We start from the raw sequence: 18,428 nt of genomic DNA on the forward strand, positions 1-18,428 counted from the left end.
AATTGTTCATGTGACTCCAATATGTTTTTCTTAACCCTAAATATCTTTCTAAGTCCTATGATAGCAGAAATTAAAATGAGAGTTAAGTTGACAGTATAGTAATATTGTATGTTCTAGGGCCCAGCACCATGTTCTTGTTAGACTCAGTACATGACTGAAGGAGTGCAATTCTGTGCTAGCCATTAATAGTTCTCATCCTGCTGTCTTCTGCTGCTGGCTGTGAAATCTGCTTGCCTGCTGATGATCCTGAAGCATTTTTTAGTGCCTCTCAAAATTCTAAGAGATCCTTAAAAAATTAGAGAACTGAGAACCAAAAGTAACTTAGACTTGATGTTGAATATATATGTAACCAGCATGCTTGTGGAACCAACCCTGCCTAAGAGTCAGGAAATTCTAACGTGTTGGGGCAGAGGGTAGGGGGATGCCCTGTCCAAAAGCTCAGGCATTTGTTTATTTGTTAGTTAGTTAGTTTGTTGACACTAATTAATGACCAAAACTTACAGGAATACTGCACTGATTCAGTTTTCTGTTGAGGCATCTCAAATGAAAATCATTTCATGGATTTATAATTCTGAAAGCTGTTACTAGATGATCAAACACAAGGTCTGCCTTACGCTGTCAAATTAATGGCAACTGATACATGTAGTATCCATTTGTTTTGAATTCCAATTTCATGTTTGAGTTTATAAAATAACTGAAAGCAATCAGAATATGTATATATTACACATGTCATGTATAATATGTATATTTAAATCTGATAGCTTGGTTAATTAAGGGCTAGGAGAAAAAGACATAAGATATAACTGGGACCTTGAAAGACTTTAATTTCTTCTCCTTCTCTTCCCTTCATTTACTGTTCTAGGCATAACAAATACCACATATTTGATTTGAAAACAATATTGTGTAGGGACTAAAGTTAGGAATCCCTACTTAAACATTCTTAATGTACTCTTGACTTGAAATCATTATGAATCATCTGGTTTAACTTTATAGAGCCAATGTGAAATAAAGAGTAATTGCATCAGATAGGTCTTTGGAGGGGCTACTTTGGAAGAAAATACAGAAATCTGAGACATACACTTCTGTCTAGTGCTGCATTTAAATTTCAGATTCCAACCGCAGTTGTGATTGTTTTTAGTTTGTTAGCTGCCTAGGGTGTTATTTTAAGAAAGCAGAAGCACCATCATTTGCACACTCCTTATACTTCACACACCTTAACCCTGACTTTTTAGCTTCAGTTTTTCTAAAGAAGTGAAGCCAAGATGAAGAACCATTTGCTTTTCTGGGGAGTCCTAGCCATTTTTGTTAAGGCTGTTCTTGTGACAGGTATGTGGTATTTTGAAAATTAACCCAGATAAAAGGAAAAATACAGCACAGATCTGCTCTTCAGTTTTAAACGTTTGTGTTTGTGCTTCAGTTAGCTAGCTGTCTGGCTACTTTTTTCTAACATGCCTTAACCTTCATATGGGCAGTGATCTTTCTGCAGATGAGACTCATTGTAATTCTTTTTATTCTTTTTTTTCTCTTATTTGTTTGCCTACTATAACTTAGAGAATAAGAAAATATATATATCTGGATAATGCTAACAGCTATACTTATATAAATTTTCATATTGAATCTTGAAAATCAGTAATCCTCTCCCTGAGTACCTTAAGAGAATATTCTGGAGACATGATATAATCATTACTGTAACTGTAATAATTACAATATAGAATGCTTGGGATTTTACTTACCCAGGGAGATTGATATTGCTTCTAACAACTTTCCTGAATCTGAGCCTACAGATTTCTTATGACACTTTAACAATGTTTAATATTATACAGGTTGCCTATAACTTGATGGCACAACTGTGGTTGTTTTGTTTATTAACCTTTCAAACTACTGTAGAAAATGGAATACACCCTGACCATAGATGTAATAATGTTCATGTAGAAGGGCAAAGTTAGAAATGATATAATTTGGCCTGTTTCTAACACTTACTGAGCTTATTTCTCTCATTTCAGAACAGGGTATGTTGTAATTAAGAAGTAGTTTTAAATATATTTTTTGCTAATTTAGCATTAGAAATAATGAATTTCTAATAATATTTAAACATAAAGATAGTAGAATTAAAAATGTACAGTATATGGATCTCTAATATATAAATAAACATTTATGAACATGTTTAAATATCTATAAACATATATATGAAATACATATAGATACATTTGTAAAAGATCTGGCATTTCTTAAGTACATACTATTTTTCAGGCATTATGTTAGCTTCTTTACATATACTATTCCATTTAATTCTCACAGTAATCACTTGAGATATAGGTACTATTAATATTTCTAACACATGGTTGAGTCCATTGAGATTTAGAAAGGTGAAATAACTTAGCTACAATCACATGGCAAGCATGTGGTAGGTAGAACGCAGGCCATCTAACCCTATAGACCACACTCCTAACTTCTATCCTCTTTTGTCTATATAGGAGAATCACTTTTTAGTAAACTCATGTTTATATCTAGTATGTGTTGTTAAGCATATTTTCTTATTTTTTGAACTGAATTAAATTTAACAAATATTTATTGAGCACCTGCTATGTCTCAGGTGCTCTTGGAATAAAGTCAGGTACATTCTAGTACTAACAGGTTTATTAGGAAAAATGCTGTCTGTCAGTGAGAATATTAGGATCTTTTAAGCCTTGGTGCATTGACTGTATTTGTATATTCCCTGGAAGATATATTAGGTTGCCTAATGTTTTTATATGATAACAGTAAGTAGTAATAAACAGGAATAGTTTTTTCCTAGGTTTCTGGTAAGAAAATTAATTATATGGGGCACCTGGGTGGCTGAGTTGGTTGAGCGTCTGACTTTGACTCAGGTCATGATCTTGTGGTTCCGGAGTTTGAGCCCGGCGTCGGGCTCTGTGATGACAGCTTAGAGCCTGGAGCCTGCTTCGGATTCTATGTCTCCCTCTCTCTCTGCTCTTACCCTGCTCATGCTCTGTCTTTCTCTCCTTCAAAAAGTAAATAAACATTTAAAAAAATTGAAAAAAAAGAAAAGAAATTATATGCTATAAATAAAATGAAGACATTTTCTATTTAAGACTTAATAGACAAGTCACATACTTGACTCAATCGGTATTTTTGGTCAGGCGTTACATACTCCATTTGTATTTTATTGAGAAAAACATTTAAGAGTCTTGAATATAGGAGTAGGGAAAAGACACCACTTAAGTCATCTTATTCTTTTCAAAATGTTAAGAAAAGTTTTATTATTATGTTGAATTCATAATGTTTCTTCTGCAATACTGTACAGACTTTGGGGCGCCTGGGTGGCTCAGTCGGTTAAGCATCCGACTTCGGCTCAGGTCACGATCTCATGGTCCGTGAGTTCGAGCCCCGCGTCAGGCTCTGTGCTGACAGCTTGGAGCCTGGAGCCTGCTTCGGATTCTGTGTCTCCCCCTCTCTCTCAGCTCCTCGCCCGTTCATGCTCTGTCTCTCTCTGTCTCAAAAATAAATTAAAAAAATTAAAAAAAAGATATTTAATACTGTACAGACTTTTATCAGAAGACATATTAAGAAGTTATGAGTAATGCCATAATAATGCATTGTAAAGTACTTCCAACAATTTGAAGTACAAAACAATGGTCTTAAAATGTTTTTGTAATGACTGTTAATCATTAAGACTGAAATACTGCAATTAGGTCCTCTCTGTTCTGGGATACCTCTGAAATAATTAGACTTCCAATTAAAATTATATCTATCCTGATCAATTTTATTATAGTGGGTTATAAGATTTTTTTTTTCTAAAGCACCCTACATTGAGTAAATAAAAGCTAAAATTTGTGAATTCTATCAAATTCAGTATTCTGGCTGGGAAATTATACTATAGTTTTGCAAGATGTTACCACTGGGAGAAACTAGGTAAAATGTACATGGGTTCTCTCTTTAGTATTTATTATTACTGCCTGTGAATTTACAATGATCTAAAAATAAAAAAAAATTAATAAAACAAAACAAAAATATATCAAATATCATTATTATTGTTTAATTAGCCTATTAAATAAAGTTGTTATAATTCTTCAAATACTTGCTAACTGATACAAGTCCTGATTATAAAAATTTTGTTTGTTTATTCTTTACAACACTTACCAGACCTCTTTTTCCAATATTCAGATTAGACCATAAATGTTGATTGTCAGGTCATCTGTGTATCCATTCAAAAGCTTGTATCTTTAATATTTTCTAAACTGTTTTTGCAAATTTATAGCACTTTACATCTATATATACCATATCTTTTAAAACAATTCCTATCAGAAATATTAACATATATAGCACTTATTATTTTATTTGAATGAATCATTATGCCATGATAACCTGATTGTTATTATGAAAAAGAAGATAGGAAAATTATGGTAAAGAATATTTAAAAGTCTCACCAAGTAAGGTTATCTTGGAGAAAACATGCCTGTTTTTAACTCTAATGCAATATAAGGAGTAAAAAAAGTTTAAATGGGGGTTCAGGAAGGATGTGACACTTCAAACTGGAACTATAAAGGCTGAAGTTATTTTTTGTTCACTTCTGAATAATTACTTTGGTCTGAGAGAAATATCATCTAGATTTTTTGTTTTCTCTATCATTTTGTCATTTGGCACCGATTTTTACAAGGCTGCATTATTCAGAGAGCTGTGCCTCTATTAAAAGTATTAGACGAAAATCAGAAATACTTCAGCCAGGTTCCCATAGACTGGTCCAAGAGAAAAAGAAAAAAATTTGTTTGGAGTGCATTTGGATTTCTTTCTTGATGCTGTAAGATTCCACTTAGCATTTTAGATTAGGAAAGAGAACAAATGGAGAAAGCTGAAACTGATCAACCACAAAACTTAGTTTTTCTACAGGAAAAAAGATAAATTACCTCAGTAAAAGTCCATAAACAGACCTTTCCCCCCCTTTCTTCTTAATAATGTTTTATCTTCAAGCCCAAGATGAAGATGAAAGGACTGTTCTCGTTGACAACAAATGTAAGTGTGTCCGGATTACTTCCAGGATCATCCCTTCTGCTGAAGATCCTAATGAAGACATTGTGGAGAGAAACATCAGAATTATGTACGTGGCATTTAAAAATTTTTTATTTCTGCATGTTGTAAGCAGAGATACTTTCAGATATTAACCACTGTTTGAATGTAATATCTGTCTATACCCCTCTTTTTGATGTGCAGTACTTAGAAGAACTTATTTCTAAACTGTAAAAAAAGGTTAATTATCTATGTACATATATAGACATGCAGACTTTATGTGAGAGTTAAAAATGCTAATGGACAAAAGCACCTAGAACAGTGTTTGACCCACAGTAGACCCTCATACATGTTTATTACTTATCTTTCTCATTAGTTAAAGTCTTTCCTGATATTACTAGAGCCTTATACTCTAATAAGGAATAGATTCATTCATTCATTCATTCATTCATTCATTCATTCATTCATTCATTCATTCATTCATTCATTCAGGAAACATTTATTGACTGCTACTAAATGCCAGTGAGGATTGGAGCTGGGGATACAACAGTTTATATAAAACACAGCCCATGCCATCAAATAATCTACAGTCTCGTAGGAAACTTTAAGCAGTTTAAAAGGCAATCACAGTATTGTAAATGCTATGACAGGAATAAGCATAAGATATTTCAGAAGCACTAAGGAGGGGCTCCCAGTCCAGTCCTGGAGGGTGAAGGGAAAATGGTGGTGGGAGTCAGGTGTTTGGAGTTAGTAGGTGGAAGTGGCTGTTAGCTGAGTGGGAGTTAATTGGGTAAATGTGTGTGGGGAGTGACAGGGTTGGTATGTGAGGCATATCATTCCAGGGAAAGGAAATGGTTGCTGTAAGGAATCATATGAGATCATCATGTAACATGCTTACCATAATCCCAGGTGCACTGTAAATACTTAGTAAATGTCAGAACTGTTAACTGCTTTTGTTATTGTTAAGACTTGGAGATGAGAAAAGCCTAGTAAATATGTGGAATTGCAAGCAGCTGCTTACAGCTGGCATGTAAAGAGGGTGGCATGATGAGAGATGGGGCTGGAGAGGGGGAAGCATATCATGAAGTGCCTTCTGTGCCATCATAAGGGTACTCTGTTATTTGTGTGAAGACACTATAGGCTTTAGGCAGAGAAGAAAATTAGGCTAGTGTTTTAGAGGCCATTTTGGCGATAATGTGGCTAATATATTGCTATGATCTAGGAAAGAAACGGCGGTGTCCTGAACTGTGCACAGATTGCAAAGGATCAGAGTCAGTTGAACTGGTAGATGGATTAGATATGGGTCATTACAGAGAGGGAGGACTTAGAGATGGTGTCTAAGGTTTTGGCTTGACATGTTTGTAGATGGTATTGCTAAATCCATCGTCACGTTTTCCTTTGTGTCCTTTGGTAGGGAGGGGTGCACGTGAGGAGGAATGATGACATAGATGAAAAACATGTAAGCATTAATGAAATCACCTCAACTAGTTGAGAAGGGCTACCTAATTTTTCACGGAACATCACCAAATCTAGGGATCTTGAGTCCAGTTACAGCTTTGCTACTTAGTAGTTGTGTGAACTTGGGTAGATCATAGAGCTCTCCAGTTGATACTTTCTGCAGTCCTAAAATATGGATAATAATATCTGTCCATTTATTCCACAAATATTGAGCACATTCTACATGCCACACATCTAGAAAGGCATTGAGAAAGCATAAATGTTTTTGCCACAAAGAACTTACATCATCTACTACAGCAACCACTCTGTAGACAAGCAACTATGAAATGGCCTTTGCCATAATAAAGATACATGAACTTCGTACATGAATGTCAGTGAGACAACAGAGGAAGGAGTTTGTTCAGGGGTGAGAATGATCATCATAAAGAGGGTAAAACTTGAGCTGATTTTTAAAGGAAAAGCAGGGATTTGCCAACTAAGTGAAGATCATCGACAGAGGAGCTTCTGGGAGATTTATTTTGAATGGGAAATGTTTAAAATATGCAAATTACTGTGAAATCTGAGCAATAGTATTACTGTAGAGTGCTTGTAGAGTGTTATAGAGTACAAATGTACTAAACTGCTGATGAGACAGTAAGTACTGTCCCAGCAATATACCTATTACCAAAAATAGCAATATTTGCTAGTTTCATTACTTTGATCTCTTTTGTTTCTTTTTTTAGCGTTCCTCTGAACAACAGGGAGAATATCTCTGATCCCACCTCACCACTGAGAACCAACTTTGTGTACCATTTGTCCGATGTGTAAGAGATTTTCTCCTTCATACTAATATAGATATGGAAGTTCATAACTTTTATTTAAACTTGTTAGTAAGAATGTTTCTGAATATATGAGGAATAAACATTTACCAATATAATTTGAGCTTTGAATACATTAATTACTGTGCTCATTATGAGATATCATACATTTATAAAACTTTATCACAGATAAAAGTTAGCTATACATTTATTCTTATTTATTTATTTATTTATTTATTTATTTATTTTTTAATGTTTTATTTTATTATTGAGAGACAGAGAGAGACAGAGCATGAGCATGGGAGTGGCAGAGACAGGGGGAGACACAGAATCTGAAGCAGGCTCCAGGCTCTGAGCCCTCAGCACAGAGCCCTACACGGTGTTTGAACTCACAAACCGGGAGATCACGACCTGAAGTTGGAAGCCTAACCGACCGAGCCACCCAGGCGCCCCAGCTATAAATTTATTCTAAATAAGAAATTATTGCCATTAGTACAGGAAGGGCCAATTTGTCTTAATAGCTAGATAATTGGATTTCAGATATATTAACATGTAGGTGTTACTTTGGAAACTATGGAATCCAACATCAGACAATTTCTTTTCCTTAAAAATATTCTTCCTGGGGTGCCTTGCGTGGCTCAGTTGGATAAGTGTCCGATTTTGGCTCAGGTCATGATCTCACCGTTCATGGGTTTGAGCCCCGCATCAGGCTCTGTGCTGACAGCTCAGAGCCTGGATCCTGCTTCTGATTCTGTGTATCCCCTCCTCTCTCTCTGCCCCTCTCCCACTCATACTCTGTCTCTCTCTCAAAAATAAATAAATGTTAAAAAAAATTAAAAAAAAATTCTTCCTTCTCAGGGCATCTGGGTGGCTCAGTTGCTTAAGCATCTGAATCTTCCTTTTGGCTCAGGCCATGGTCTTGCAATTCGTGAGATCGAGGCTTGCATCAGGCTCTACGCTGACAGCCTGGAGTCTGCTTGGGATTCTCTTTCCCTCTCTCACTGTTCCTTCTCCACGTGCATGCACAAGCTTTCTGTCTCTCAAAATAAATAAACTTAAAAAATATTTCTTCCTTCTTTGTCACTGTAAATAACCTGTTTAATCCTCCTTAACGGTTAGGAACAAACCTAACAGACTAGAAGGTGAGGTACAGTATAGACAAGACCATGATATTATCATATCATTAATTTATATTGTTTACTTTCAACGAATTTTTGTATATTAAAGGCTGAAAAATCCTATTAACTATTCTGTATTGTAGAGCAGCTGAGGTCTGAAAGGAGCTACCTTTTGTTAGTGGTCAAGTCAGAGCTGCAAGAGCCAGCTGATTGTGGATAGAAACGAATAGTCACTCAGGTTCTGATATAACATCTGGTGGATATTGTCTAATACGTATTTTTATTTTTCAGCTGTAAAAAATGTGATCCTGTGGAAGTAGAGCTGGATAATCAAATAGTTATGGCCAGCCAAAGCAACATCTGTGATGAAGAGAGTGAGGTCTGCTACACTTATGACAGAAACAAGTGCTACACAAATCGGGTCCCATTTACCTATGGTGGTGTGACCAGGATGGTGGAAACAGCCTTGACCCCGGATTCCTGCTACCCTGACTAACTGAAGTCACTGCTGACTGCATAGCTCCTTATCTTAAAAGGCTCTTCATTTCGATGCAGAAAGTTAATATATTTACCACCAGTGAATTTGAAACAATGATTTTTTTTCCTTCATGTAAAACTAACCCCCCCAGTTGAAATAGTAACATTATTATTTTTATTGAAATGACTTTTCAACTGTATGTTCTTAACTCTAAGTAGTGAAGTCTCTCATTATCCTTGCCCGAAGGGGTAGATGCCCTTAAGAATATAATTCCTAGCATTTAAAAAGAAAAAAGGGGAGAAAATAAAACTCAAAAGAGTAAAAATCAGAAGACATAATTAAATTTCAACTTTCTTTTCTTTTCTTTTTTTTTTTTTTTTTTTTTGGCATTGCCTTGGAGAGCCAGAGCTTTTGCACCTTCCATACTGTTCTCTTTTTAAAAAGTGTCACTGTGCAGAGAAAATTTGTATGTAAACATAGGTCAATTATATGTCTTCACTAGAAAAATAATAATTGGAAAACGTGTTTCGAAAATATTTGTAAAAGTAATTTAAAATGGGATCTCCATTTATGAGACTAATGAGCTGAATGTGACATCATTAAATGTGTATTTGAAAAATATATTTTGACATAGCACAGATTCGTTGGCAGATGACACAGACTTTTGTTTGATAATCAGGGTAGTGTAGGAAATTTCCATTGGAAATCATGTATGTTGTAACTGACTCTGATGAAATATGTATTCCAAAATATGTATTCTCTAGCACAGTTTGAATAATTAAATAGATTCATAAGCATATACCTGTGTGAAATAATTTATTGACAAAAATTGTGGAAACTTTGTTGTATGTAAGTTAAAATATAACTTATTACTGATGACAGTGTGTAAGTACGATATAATTATGCATTAATCACTGAATTCATACCTGTACATATTTGAAGTAGCTTCGTCATTTAAACCTAGAATTAAATTAAAAGGCAAGGTCCTTCTTGACAAACATAGTGTTTATCGTGGCACATAAACTTCTTATGGCAGAAAGCCAAGGCCAGTTGACATACACATCCCAGGGTTCTGTGGAAAGTAAATGCTGACTTTGGATTTGAAATAATGGGAGGCTGCTTAGTAAAAGTTTCCTGAAGAGGCATTGTTCTGTTTTCTCTCTCTCTCTCTCTTTTTTTTTTAAACTTTATTTACTTTGACAGAGAGAGCGAGAGCATGTGTGCATGAGTGAGCGAGTGGGGGAGGGGCAGAGTGAGAGGGAGACACAGAATCCCAAGCAGGCTCTGCATTGTCAGCACAGATGCAGGACTCAAACTCGTGAACCGTGAGATCATCACCTGAATGGAAACCAAGAGTCAGACGCTTAACTGACTGAACCACCCAGGCAGGCGTCTCTTTTTTTAAATGGTAACAGTAATTTTTAATAACTTCCACTGTGTTCGTACTGATTATTCAGTGTTTTTTTTTTTTTTTTTTGTTTTTTTGTTTTGTTTTGTTTTGTTTTTTTGGATAGGGCTGGGACACTCTAGGGATCAGTAGGGATCGTAGTTTTGATGTGTTAAAGATACATCATTTTTTTTTTTAATTTTTTTCAACGTTTATTTATTTTTGGGACAGAGAGAGACAGAGCATGAACGGGGGAGGGGCAGAGAGAGAGGGAGACACAGAATCGGTAACAGGCTCCAGGCTCTGAGCCATCAGCCCAGAGCCTGACGCGGGGCTCGAACTCCCGGACCGCGAGATCGTGACCTGGCTGAAGTCGGACGGTTAACCGACTGCACCACCCAGGCGCCCCAAAGATACATCATTCTTGACTAATCTTTGATCTAGTGTGTGGTTTTAGCCAAGTCTTTGAATTTTATTTAATCAGTAAACATTTATTAAATATTTATCACGTGCAAGGAACTGTGCTACATTTTTTGGTGATTAAGCTGTGATAAGTGCCCTCAAAATCGTCACCACCACTCACTTCCTAGACCTCTGCCCCATTGTCATCTCATGAAGTTCACCGTGTTTTTTAAAACTGCAAACCCTATTTCCTTATCTTGGTTTATTTCTCCCCATGCACTTATCACCCTCTAGTAGGCTATATAATTTACTGTTTTATCACATTTATAGTTTCTTTCCCCCTCTAGAGTATAAGGTCCACAAGGGCAGATATTTTTGTCCAATGATGTATCCCCAGCACCCAGCACATCGCCTGGCACATTGAGGTGCTCAATAAGTATTTGTTGAATGAATGAACATGAATACAACTTGAGGAGATAAGACACATGCATAAATAATGACAATCATCTGACAGAATCTCATGAGGGTAAAGCAGTAAGGTCCGAAGCATTATAAGAATTTATGGGCGGCTTCTGGGGAACGTGATCAAAAAAGATGTGACCACCTATTGACCCATAGGCAGGACCTGGGCACTTAGAGGCTTCTCTCTCCGTCCCCTGACCTTGGAACGTGGGTTCCCCTCGCCTTTCCTTCTTCCAGAGACTGCTCCAGGTACATTGCCTTGAGATAGTGATGTGGCATTGAAAACATCTGCATGGCATGCATGTTTGAGCCCAGGTAAAGCCTCTTTATAAGCTTTTAAGATTTGGTGGGCAGGTGTGGGGATCCATTCATCTTGACAAGCCTTGTATGTAAGTTCCCTTTGCTATTGTTAAAATTGCCGCCTACCAACACGGTCTGCTTCTTTCTTTGGTCTCTCCCTGTCCTCGGTGTCAAGAGGCTGGTTTCAGATTATACCAGGAGAGTTTCCGAGAGGCTTGTGAATCCACGTTTCTATCCGCCCTCACCCCGTTGTTTTATTGAGATATAATTGACATATAGCACTGTGTACAACATAATGACTTTACATATGTATCTATCGTGAAATATTACCACAATAAGTTTAGTTAACATCTGTCGCCTCATGTAGTTACAAAATTTTTTCCCCCTGTGATGAGAACTTTTAGGGGGACACTGTTTCTGAAGAGGCTCCTCTGTTCTTTTGCCATCTTTGCCTTAGTTTTTCTGCATACCCAACAGAAAAAGTTTTGGTTAGCACGTAGCAGATCCTTGTAGGAAAGATTCCAGCCTTATTCCAGCCCTATTGCCTCATTAAAGAATAGCCGAAATAGAAAACCTAACAGCAAACATAAGTTCTATAGGTTTTCATTCTTTCAGAAGTTCAGTTAAACTCTAAGACCTTACGTGTTCATAACAATTTGGTCACTTACCATGTAGTAGACACCAATCTAAGTGCTTTATTGAACATTAACCCATTCAGTATAAATCCAGAGTAGCTGCTGGTTCTTAAATGAGAGTTACTGAAGAAAGATTAAAATTCATTCATACGTTTGCTTGTTATCAGGGAAACACTAGGGAATCAGTGTAGACAAGGCAGCTGTGAAAGGCCACTCTTGGCTCTGCAGCAAGCTTATTTGACTTACGGCTCTAGTTTGTGGGAGACGTCTGTGGGCTGCTTCCACCCCATAATGATTGAGGGTGGCAAGGATACTAAGGCTCATTCCTGGGAGGCATAGGACTCCTCTGAGGGGTGACTGACTTGAGGACTCCCCATCAGATTCACTAAACATTTCCTGGCACTGCCCACCTTTAGATACTACCTACCCAACCTTCCTTCCTACCCTCCTTCCTCCACACGGGTCAGTCCCTCATGAGGGTTTGACAGTTGTCCCAGTCTTCTTGGGCTCCCACCCCATCTCCTCTTACAGGTATTTTTCCTAATAAATCTCTTGCACCTTTAATCTCATCTTGGATTCTGCTTTTTCAGGGTCTAAATTAAATAGTGGACAATTATGAGGTATCTGATTTAAGAATGGTGATACTGAGCATTTTTCACATGCCAGGTGATTCACCTATGTCCTCTCATGTAACCTGCACAGTGACTCTTTGGGTGTCACTTTTATATTGTAAATGAGAAAAACAATCCAGTGAGTAATTAAAAATTTGACTGGTTCACTTGATCTAGTAAATGACAAGGAAAACTGAATCACTGCTATAGCCTTAACAAAGGTTAACAGAGGCTCTTGGCAGTCATTTATGCCCACTACATTTTCTTACAACTCATGCAGCATTTTGAGGTTAATCAATTCATTGATCTGTCAGAAGTCAGTTATTTTTGAACTTTTTGTCCTTCCTTTTTAATATGAATTAAGTGGACATTTTTATTTAAAAAATTTTTTTTTGTTTATTTTTGAGAGAGAGAGAGAGAGAGAGCACAAGCAGGGGAGGGGCAGAGAGAGGGAGACACAGAATCCGAAGCAGGTTCCAGGCTCTGAGCTGTCAGCACAGAGCCCGATGTGGGGCTCAAACCCATGAACTGTGAGATCACGCCCTGAGCTGAAGTCGGACACCTGACTGAGTCAGGCAGGCACCCCTGAATTAAGTGAATATTTTTAAAAGACAGGCATAATGGATATTATTGGTGAGAATGTTTTCCTTCTGTATAGTTCTTGACAAGTTAGCCATTTGCCTAAATGAGCACACTCAGCACCGGTAAGGAAATATTGCGTTAATTAACAGTAAAAGTAATGCTTCTTTGTATCAAGCCCTTAGAAACTAGTAGATCCAAGCCAAGTATTCAGTTTTCACTTTAAGACTATTGTCACTTCTAATTGTTTTATATAACTTGATATTCAAAGTGGAGCATAATTACACTTCTGCAATCACAAACATACCACCGTATACACGTTCATAACCAGACATGCACAGACTCCCTAATCTAGAAGCAGCTGGATAGGAAAATTAACCTTCGATGTACTGCCCAGGTCTTGGCTTTGGGGTGGCAGTGTAGTATAGTGGGTAAACCCATGGCCTGGGTGGAAATACAGACTCTTCTTAGTAACTAAATGGCAGGTCACCAAGGGCAAGTTCACTGAATCTAAGGTTGAAGAATGGGCGTGAACTCTCTTACAGTTTTTTAAAATACAAAAACCCCAATATACATAATATATTTATATTACTTAGTACAGCTGTTGTAGCATTCAGTAACCTTCTGTAAATTGCAGTTGTTTTTGTGTGTTAATTGTTTTTCAGCTTTTCTCTCTGCTCAGGCAACAAATGAGAGAAAAATGTAAATATGTATTGGATCAGTGATTCTCAAACTTTAGCATGCATGAGACTCACCTGGAAAACTCATGGTAACAGATTGCTGGGCCCCACCCCAGAGATTCGGATTAAGTAGTTCTGGGATGCATTAGGAGAAATAGCAAGTCTCAAAACATTCCCAGGTGCAGCTACAGTTGGGGAATTGCCTGAGACCCTACAACTTTAGCATTCTAATCCTCCGTTGCCCCCTGGTGGTTGATTTATGAAGTACAACGCATATGCATTTTAACACACCTTTCATTTAATACTCGTAACTGCCCTATGAAATAAATACTATCTTCATTTTACAAATGACAAAACCGAGATACAAAGAAATGAAATAATCTTTATAAGATTTTACAAATAGTATATGGATAACCTATAATTGGATCCAAGACTCTCAGACTCCAAAGCCAATGCTCTGACATAGTATGTTATCCTGTCTAAAATACATTTTCAGACCATTTCCCTCAGTAATTCCACTTCTGAGGAAATAATAAAAAATATGGACAAAGAAGAATAAAGATATTTATCACAGCATTGTTTATGATAGTGAAAATTTGTAAGAAACTTTAGTATCAAAGGGAATATAGTATAGGTATATTTCTGAATATTTCACAGACGATGAGAGTGAAGCTTTAAGTATTTTTAATTGTGCGTAAATTGCTTATAAAACGTGAAGAGGGAAGTGTAGGATATTTCATAAAAGAATTATTTTAAGACTCCCTTCCTCCATACACATACATAGAAGAAAATAGGAGGAAATATTAACATTAGATGCTAGGATTATGTGTTACTTTTATTTGTTACATTTTACTTTTCATTATTTGCCAAATATTCAATAACAAGTGTGCATCTTGTAATTAGAAAACTATTAATCATTATTAATTTTTATTTTTAATCGATTATATTAAAATTTGGGAAATTCTGGCCTTGTATTCATTTATAAAATGTATTTAAAGAAAAAGTGATGTTTATTTAGCATCCATTCTGTGCTCAGCACAGTGCCAGTTGTTATAAGGGCCTTGCTTCTTAGGAGTTTTTTTCCCCGTGTATAGGCAGAACGAACACAGGAAAAAACACATGATATGAAACAATGTGTGATTAAGGGGCGCCTGGGTGGCGCAGTCGGTTGGGCATCTGACTTCAGCTTAGGTCATGATTTCATGGTTTGTGAGTTTGAGCCCCGCATCGGGCTCTGTGCTGACACCTCAGAGCCTGGAGCCTACTTCGGATTCTGTGTCTCCCTCTCTCTGTGCTCCTCCCCCACTCACACTCTGTCTCTGTGTCTGTCTCTCTCTCTCTCAAAAATAAAGATTAAAAAAAATTAAAACAAAACAAAACAATGTGTGATTAAATATAAAAGATAATGCGCCATGAGCCCTCAGGGAAGTTGGGGGTGTTAAGGCTGGGGTAGTCTTGAAGGAGATAATAATGAAATAGAATGGAAGTAGAACTTTCTAGAAATACATGAGTCGTAAAGAGAGAGGGAGAAAGAAATATGATATAAAATTAGGATTGGGCTGCTCCTCTTTCTCTTTGTGTTCTCTAATCCAATTACATGCTTCATTTATGCATATCGCCTCAAATTGGTGATATTGAGTTTTTTCAGTGGTCAAGACCTTTCTGTTCCTACCCTGGTGAGTGTGCAGTTGTCCCTTATTTACAGGCAAATAGCCTAGCACTTCGCCACTCCAACTTTGGTCTACCAACTGGCTGATTCATCTTCATGTGGAGGCATGTTCATAATACAGAATCACAGGTCGTGCTCCAGATGATGAGATTAAAATCTGCATTTTAACAAGATTCAGGTGTGCATTAAAACTTGAACAATGCTGGTATAGAATGCAACTTTGCCAGAAAGAGCCTGAATCCTAGGCTGGGGACACAATTGGCAGCATGGTTTTATAGCTAAGGGACTGACAAGGTCCTAACCAAATAAAATTTCCTACCACTATCCTATTATCCTTCTGTAACTAGGCCATGATTAGATTCACTCTTTTTTTTTTAAATTTTTTTTAACGTTTATTTATTTTTGAGACAGAGAGAGACAGAGCATGAATGGGGGAGGGTCAGAGAGAGAGGGAGACACAGAATCCGAAACAGGCTCCAGGCTCTGAGCGGTCAGCACAGAGCCGACGCGGGGCTGGAACTCACGGACCGCGAGATCATGACCTGAGCTGAACTCGGACCCTTAACCGACTGAGCCACCCAGGCGCCCCTAGATTCACTCTTTAAGGGCATGCTGGAGGAGTTGGGAGGACTGCATATTGGTCAACACTTGGGAAGGAATCTTTTTGCCAAGTTAACAACGGCCAATACCTGCCTTCTGCAGTGCAGAAGGAATGAGGCATGGTTATTTGGATAAGCTCAGAGGAAATGACTGTCCAAGTTCTGCTGAAGCACAGAAATGGAGGCAGATGAAATGGGGCAATACAACAGCAGAGGACCTTGCCTGAGGAGGTGATGGGGGCATTGAGGGCAGCTTCATCAATTTCACAATTTTATCTGTGTTGATTACAGCTCCGTGGCCTCCTTCTCCATTTGAACAATTTTCCTCCGCCAGCATGGAATTTTATTTGTTACTAGCTGAATCTTGATTCTGGCTATGAATTTAAAGTAAGAGAAAAGGTCCAGTGGCTGATATTATTGAGTTAGGGCTGAGGTACAGAGACAAGGAAGAACAGGTGGCCAAAACCAAAAGCTATATTCCGTTGTGAGATGGTGATGACCTGTTTTCCATCAAGTGTAGTTTTCTTCTGAGTTTTAATTGGGCAGTGGGCCTGAGTCACAGTGAAATCTTTGAGGTTTTGTGAAGGAGGGACAGAGCTGTTGATTTTAAGTCCCACATTTCTAGTTCCCCTTTTGGTTTTTAGAAACAAAGTTTGGTTTCCTGAGGGCAAGATGGATCTTCTTTAGGGTCTTTAGGGTCATGACTGAAGGAGAGCAGGGTAAGCAAAGGCAGAGATATGGCAAAGCAAGCAATGAAAGTAACTCAAAGGTCATGTCTTGTGAATTTTCTTTAAAAAACGTATAAAGTTAAGACTCTGATATGAGTGACTAGAGTAAAACTTGTTCAGGGGACCCAAAACCCAGAGGAAGAAGCTCCATGATAATGCCTACCAAGCTCAGTTTTCAGAGGTACCTGTACACACATTTCATCATCCTACTTTTCTTCCTACTTAAAATTAACAAATGTAAGATTTCCCCCAGCCAACTGGATATATGGCCAATATCTAGACAAATGTATTGTAGGCTGTGAGACAGAAAAGTTTAGAAAGCAGGTGTGTGTTAGTTTTGCTGGATTGTCTTCTGTGTTTGTTATCCTTAGGTATTATTTTCTTGTTCTTTTTTTACTTTATTGACTAAAAACACCACCAGGATATATCCAGTCATTTTAGAACCAGTGGATGACAGCCTCTGGACATAGGAACTCACTATAGAAGTGGGGCTGTAGTGGTAGGGTATGAGTGCTAGAGGAAGGGGGGGGTCACTATCAGAGCCTTCCATATTCAGTGTGGGCACCTTAACCGTAGAGCTGACTTTGAAAGCTGATTAATAACTTACCAATGGCACACAGGATAATCAGTTTACTGTGAGAAACTCAGGCCTGGTCTTCGGTCAGTACAAGGATACTCGAGCTGATGAGCTAGAGTGATGTTCGATAGGGACATCCCCCCTGTCCCGCCTTTTTTTTTTCCACTCTATATTCTCAGATTCAATAGATATTTTTGTCCCACTGTGCTTTTACATTTCACATTATGGAAATCTTAGATGATAATTTAAGCTATGGCACCTCAAGGATGAAGATGTGTCAACGTATCTGCCAAAACAAATATATGATTCATATATTTTATAAAGTATTCAAGTGAATGCATATTTTAAATGAAAGTATTCATATCTAGATTAAAAATCATGTGGAAAGAAAGTGAAACAAGACTGTAGCTTTATTTTAATGAGGATAATTCTTAAGAGACAGTTTTATATAGAAAAAGTTAATGATTTTTCAGTGTGTGATTAAAATATAAAAGTGTGGGTGGTGGGTTTTAGCAACTAGTGGATGGCTTGCATAATCTACCTCTAAGAGCCCTTCTAATCCTGAGATTCTATGTTGCTGAGTATATAAAGCTACAGAGTATGACGTGGCTAATTCGGTATCCCATATGGTTTGCCCACAGGAAAAGCACACCACAGGATTTTCATGGGAGCTTTGAAAGCCCTTTTAAAAATGGTCAATCAATAAATATTTATTGATTATCTACTATGTGCAAGACACTGTGCCAAGAACTTCAGAAGACTCAAAGCACAAGATTCCTTTCCTCTTGAAATTTTCAACATTGTATATTCTCAAATTTCTGAGATCTTCTTATGAAATCTGTCCCAGGAAATCTTCTCCTAAGAAACTCCTTAGAGTTGGAAGTAACTTTCTAGATAATTCTGAGAATTCTCCCCCTCTAAGAAGGAATAGACAGATAGTAGGC

At 37.3% G+C, this 18,428-nt stretch overlaps 1 protein-coding gene across 1 annotated transcript; it reads left to right on the forward strand.

Moving 5' to 3' along the window:
* Nucleotides 1-1,182: 1,182 nt before the first annotated feature.
* On the forward strand, nt 1,183-9,654 carry JCHAIN (joining chain of multimeric IgA and IgM). The gene is made up of 4 exons (XM_045473825.1): nt 1,183-1,326; nt 4,969-5,095; nt 7,185-7,265; nt 8,669-9,654. Exons 1-4 carry the CDS (start codon nt 1,263-1,265, stop codon nt 8,871-8,873), a joined length of 477 nt encoding a protein of 158 aa, XP_045329781.1. The 5' UTR covers nt 1,183-1,262; the 3' UTR covers nt 8,874-9,654.
* The last annotated feature ends 8,774 nt before the right edge of the window (nt 9,655-18,428 follow it).

This window comes from Leopardus geoffroyi, chromosome B1, assembly GCF_018350155.1.
Source record: "Leopardus geoffroyi isolate Oge1 chromosome B1, O.geoffroyi_Oge1_pat1.0, whole genome shotgun sequence".
In the NCBI taxonomy this organism is placed as follows: Eukaryota; Metazoa; Chordata; class Mammalia; order Carnivora; family Felidae; genus Leopardus; species Leopardus geoffroyi.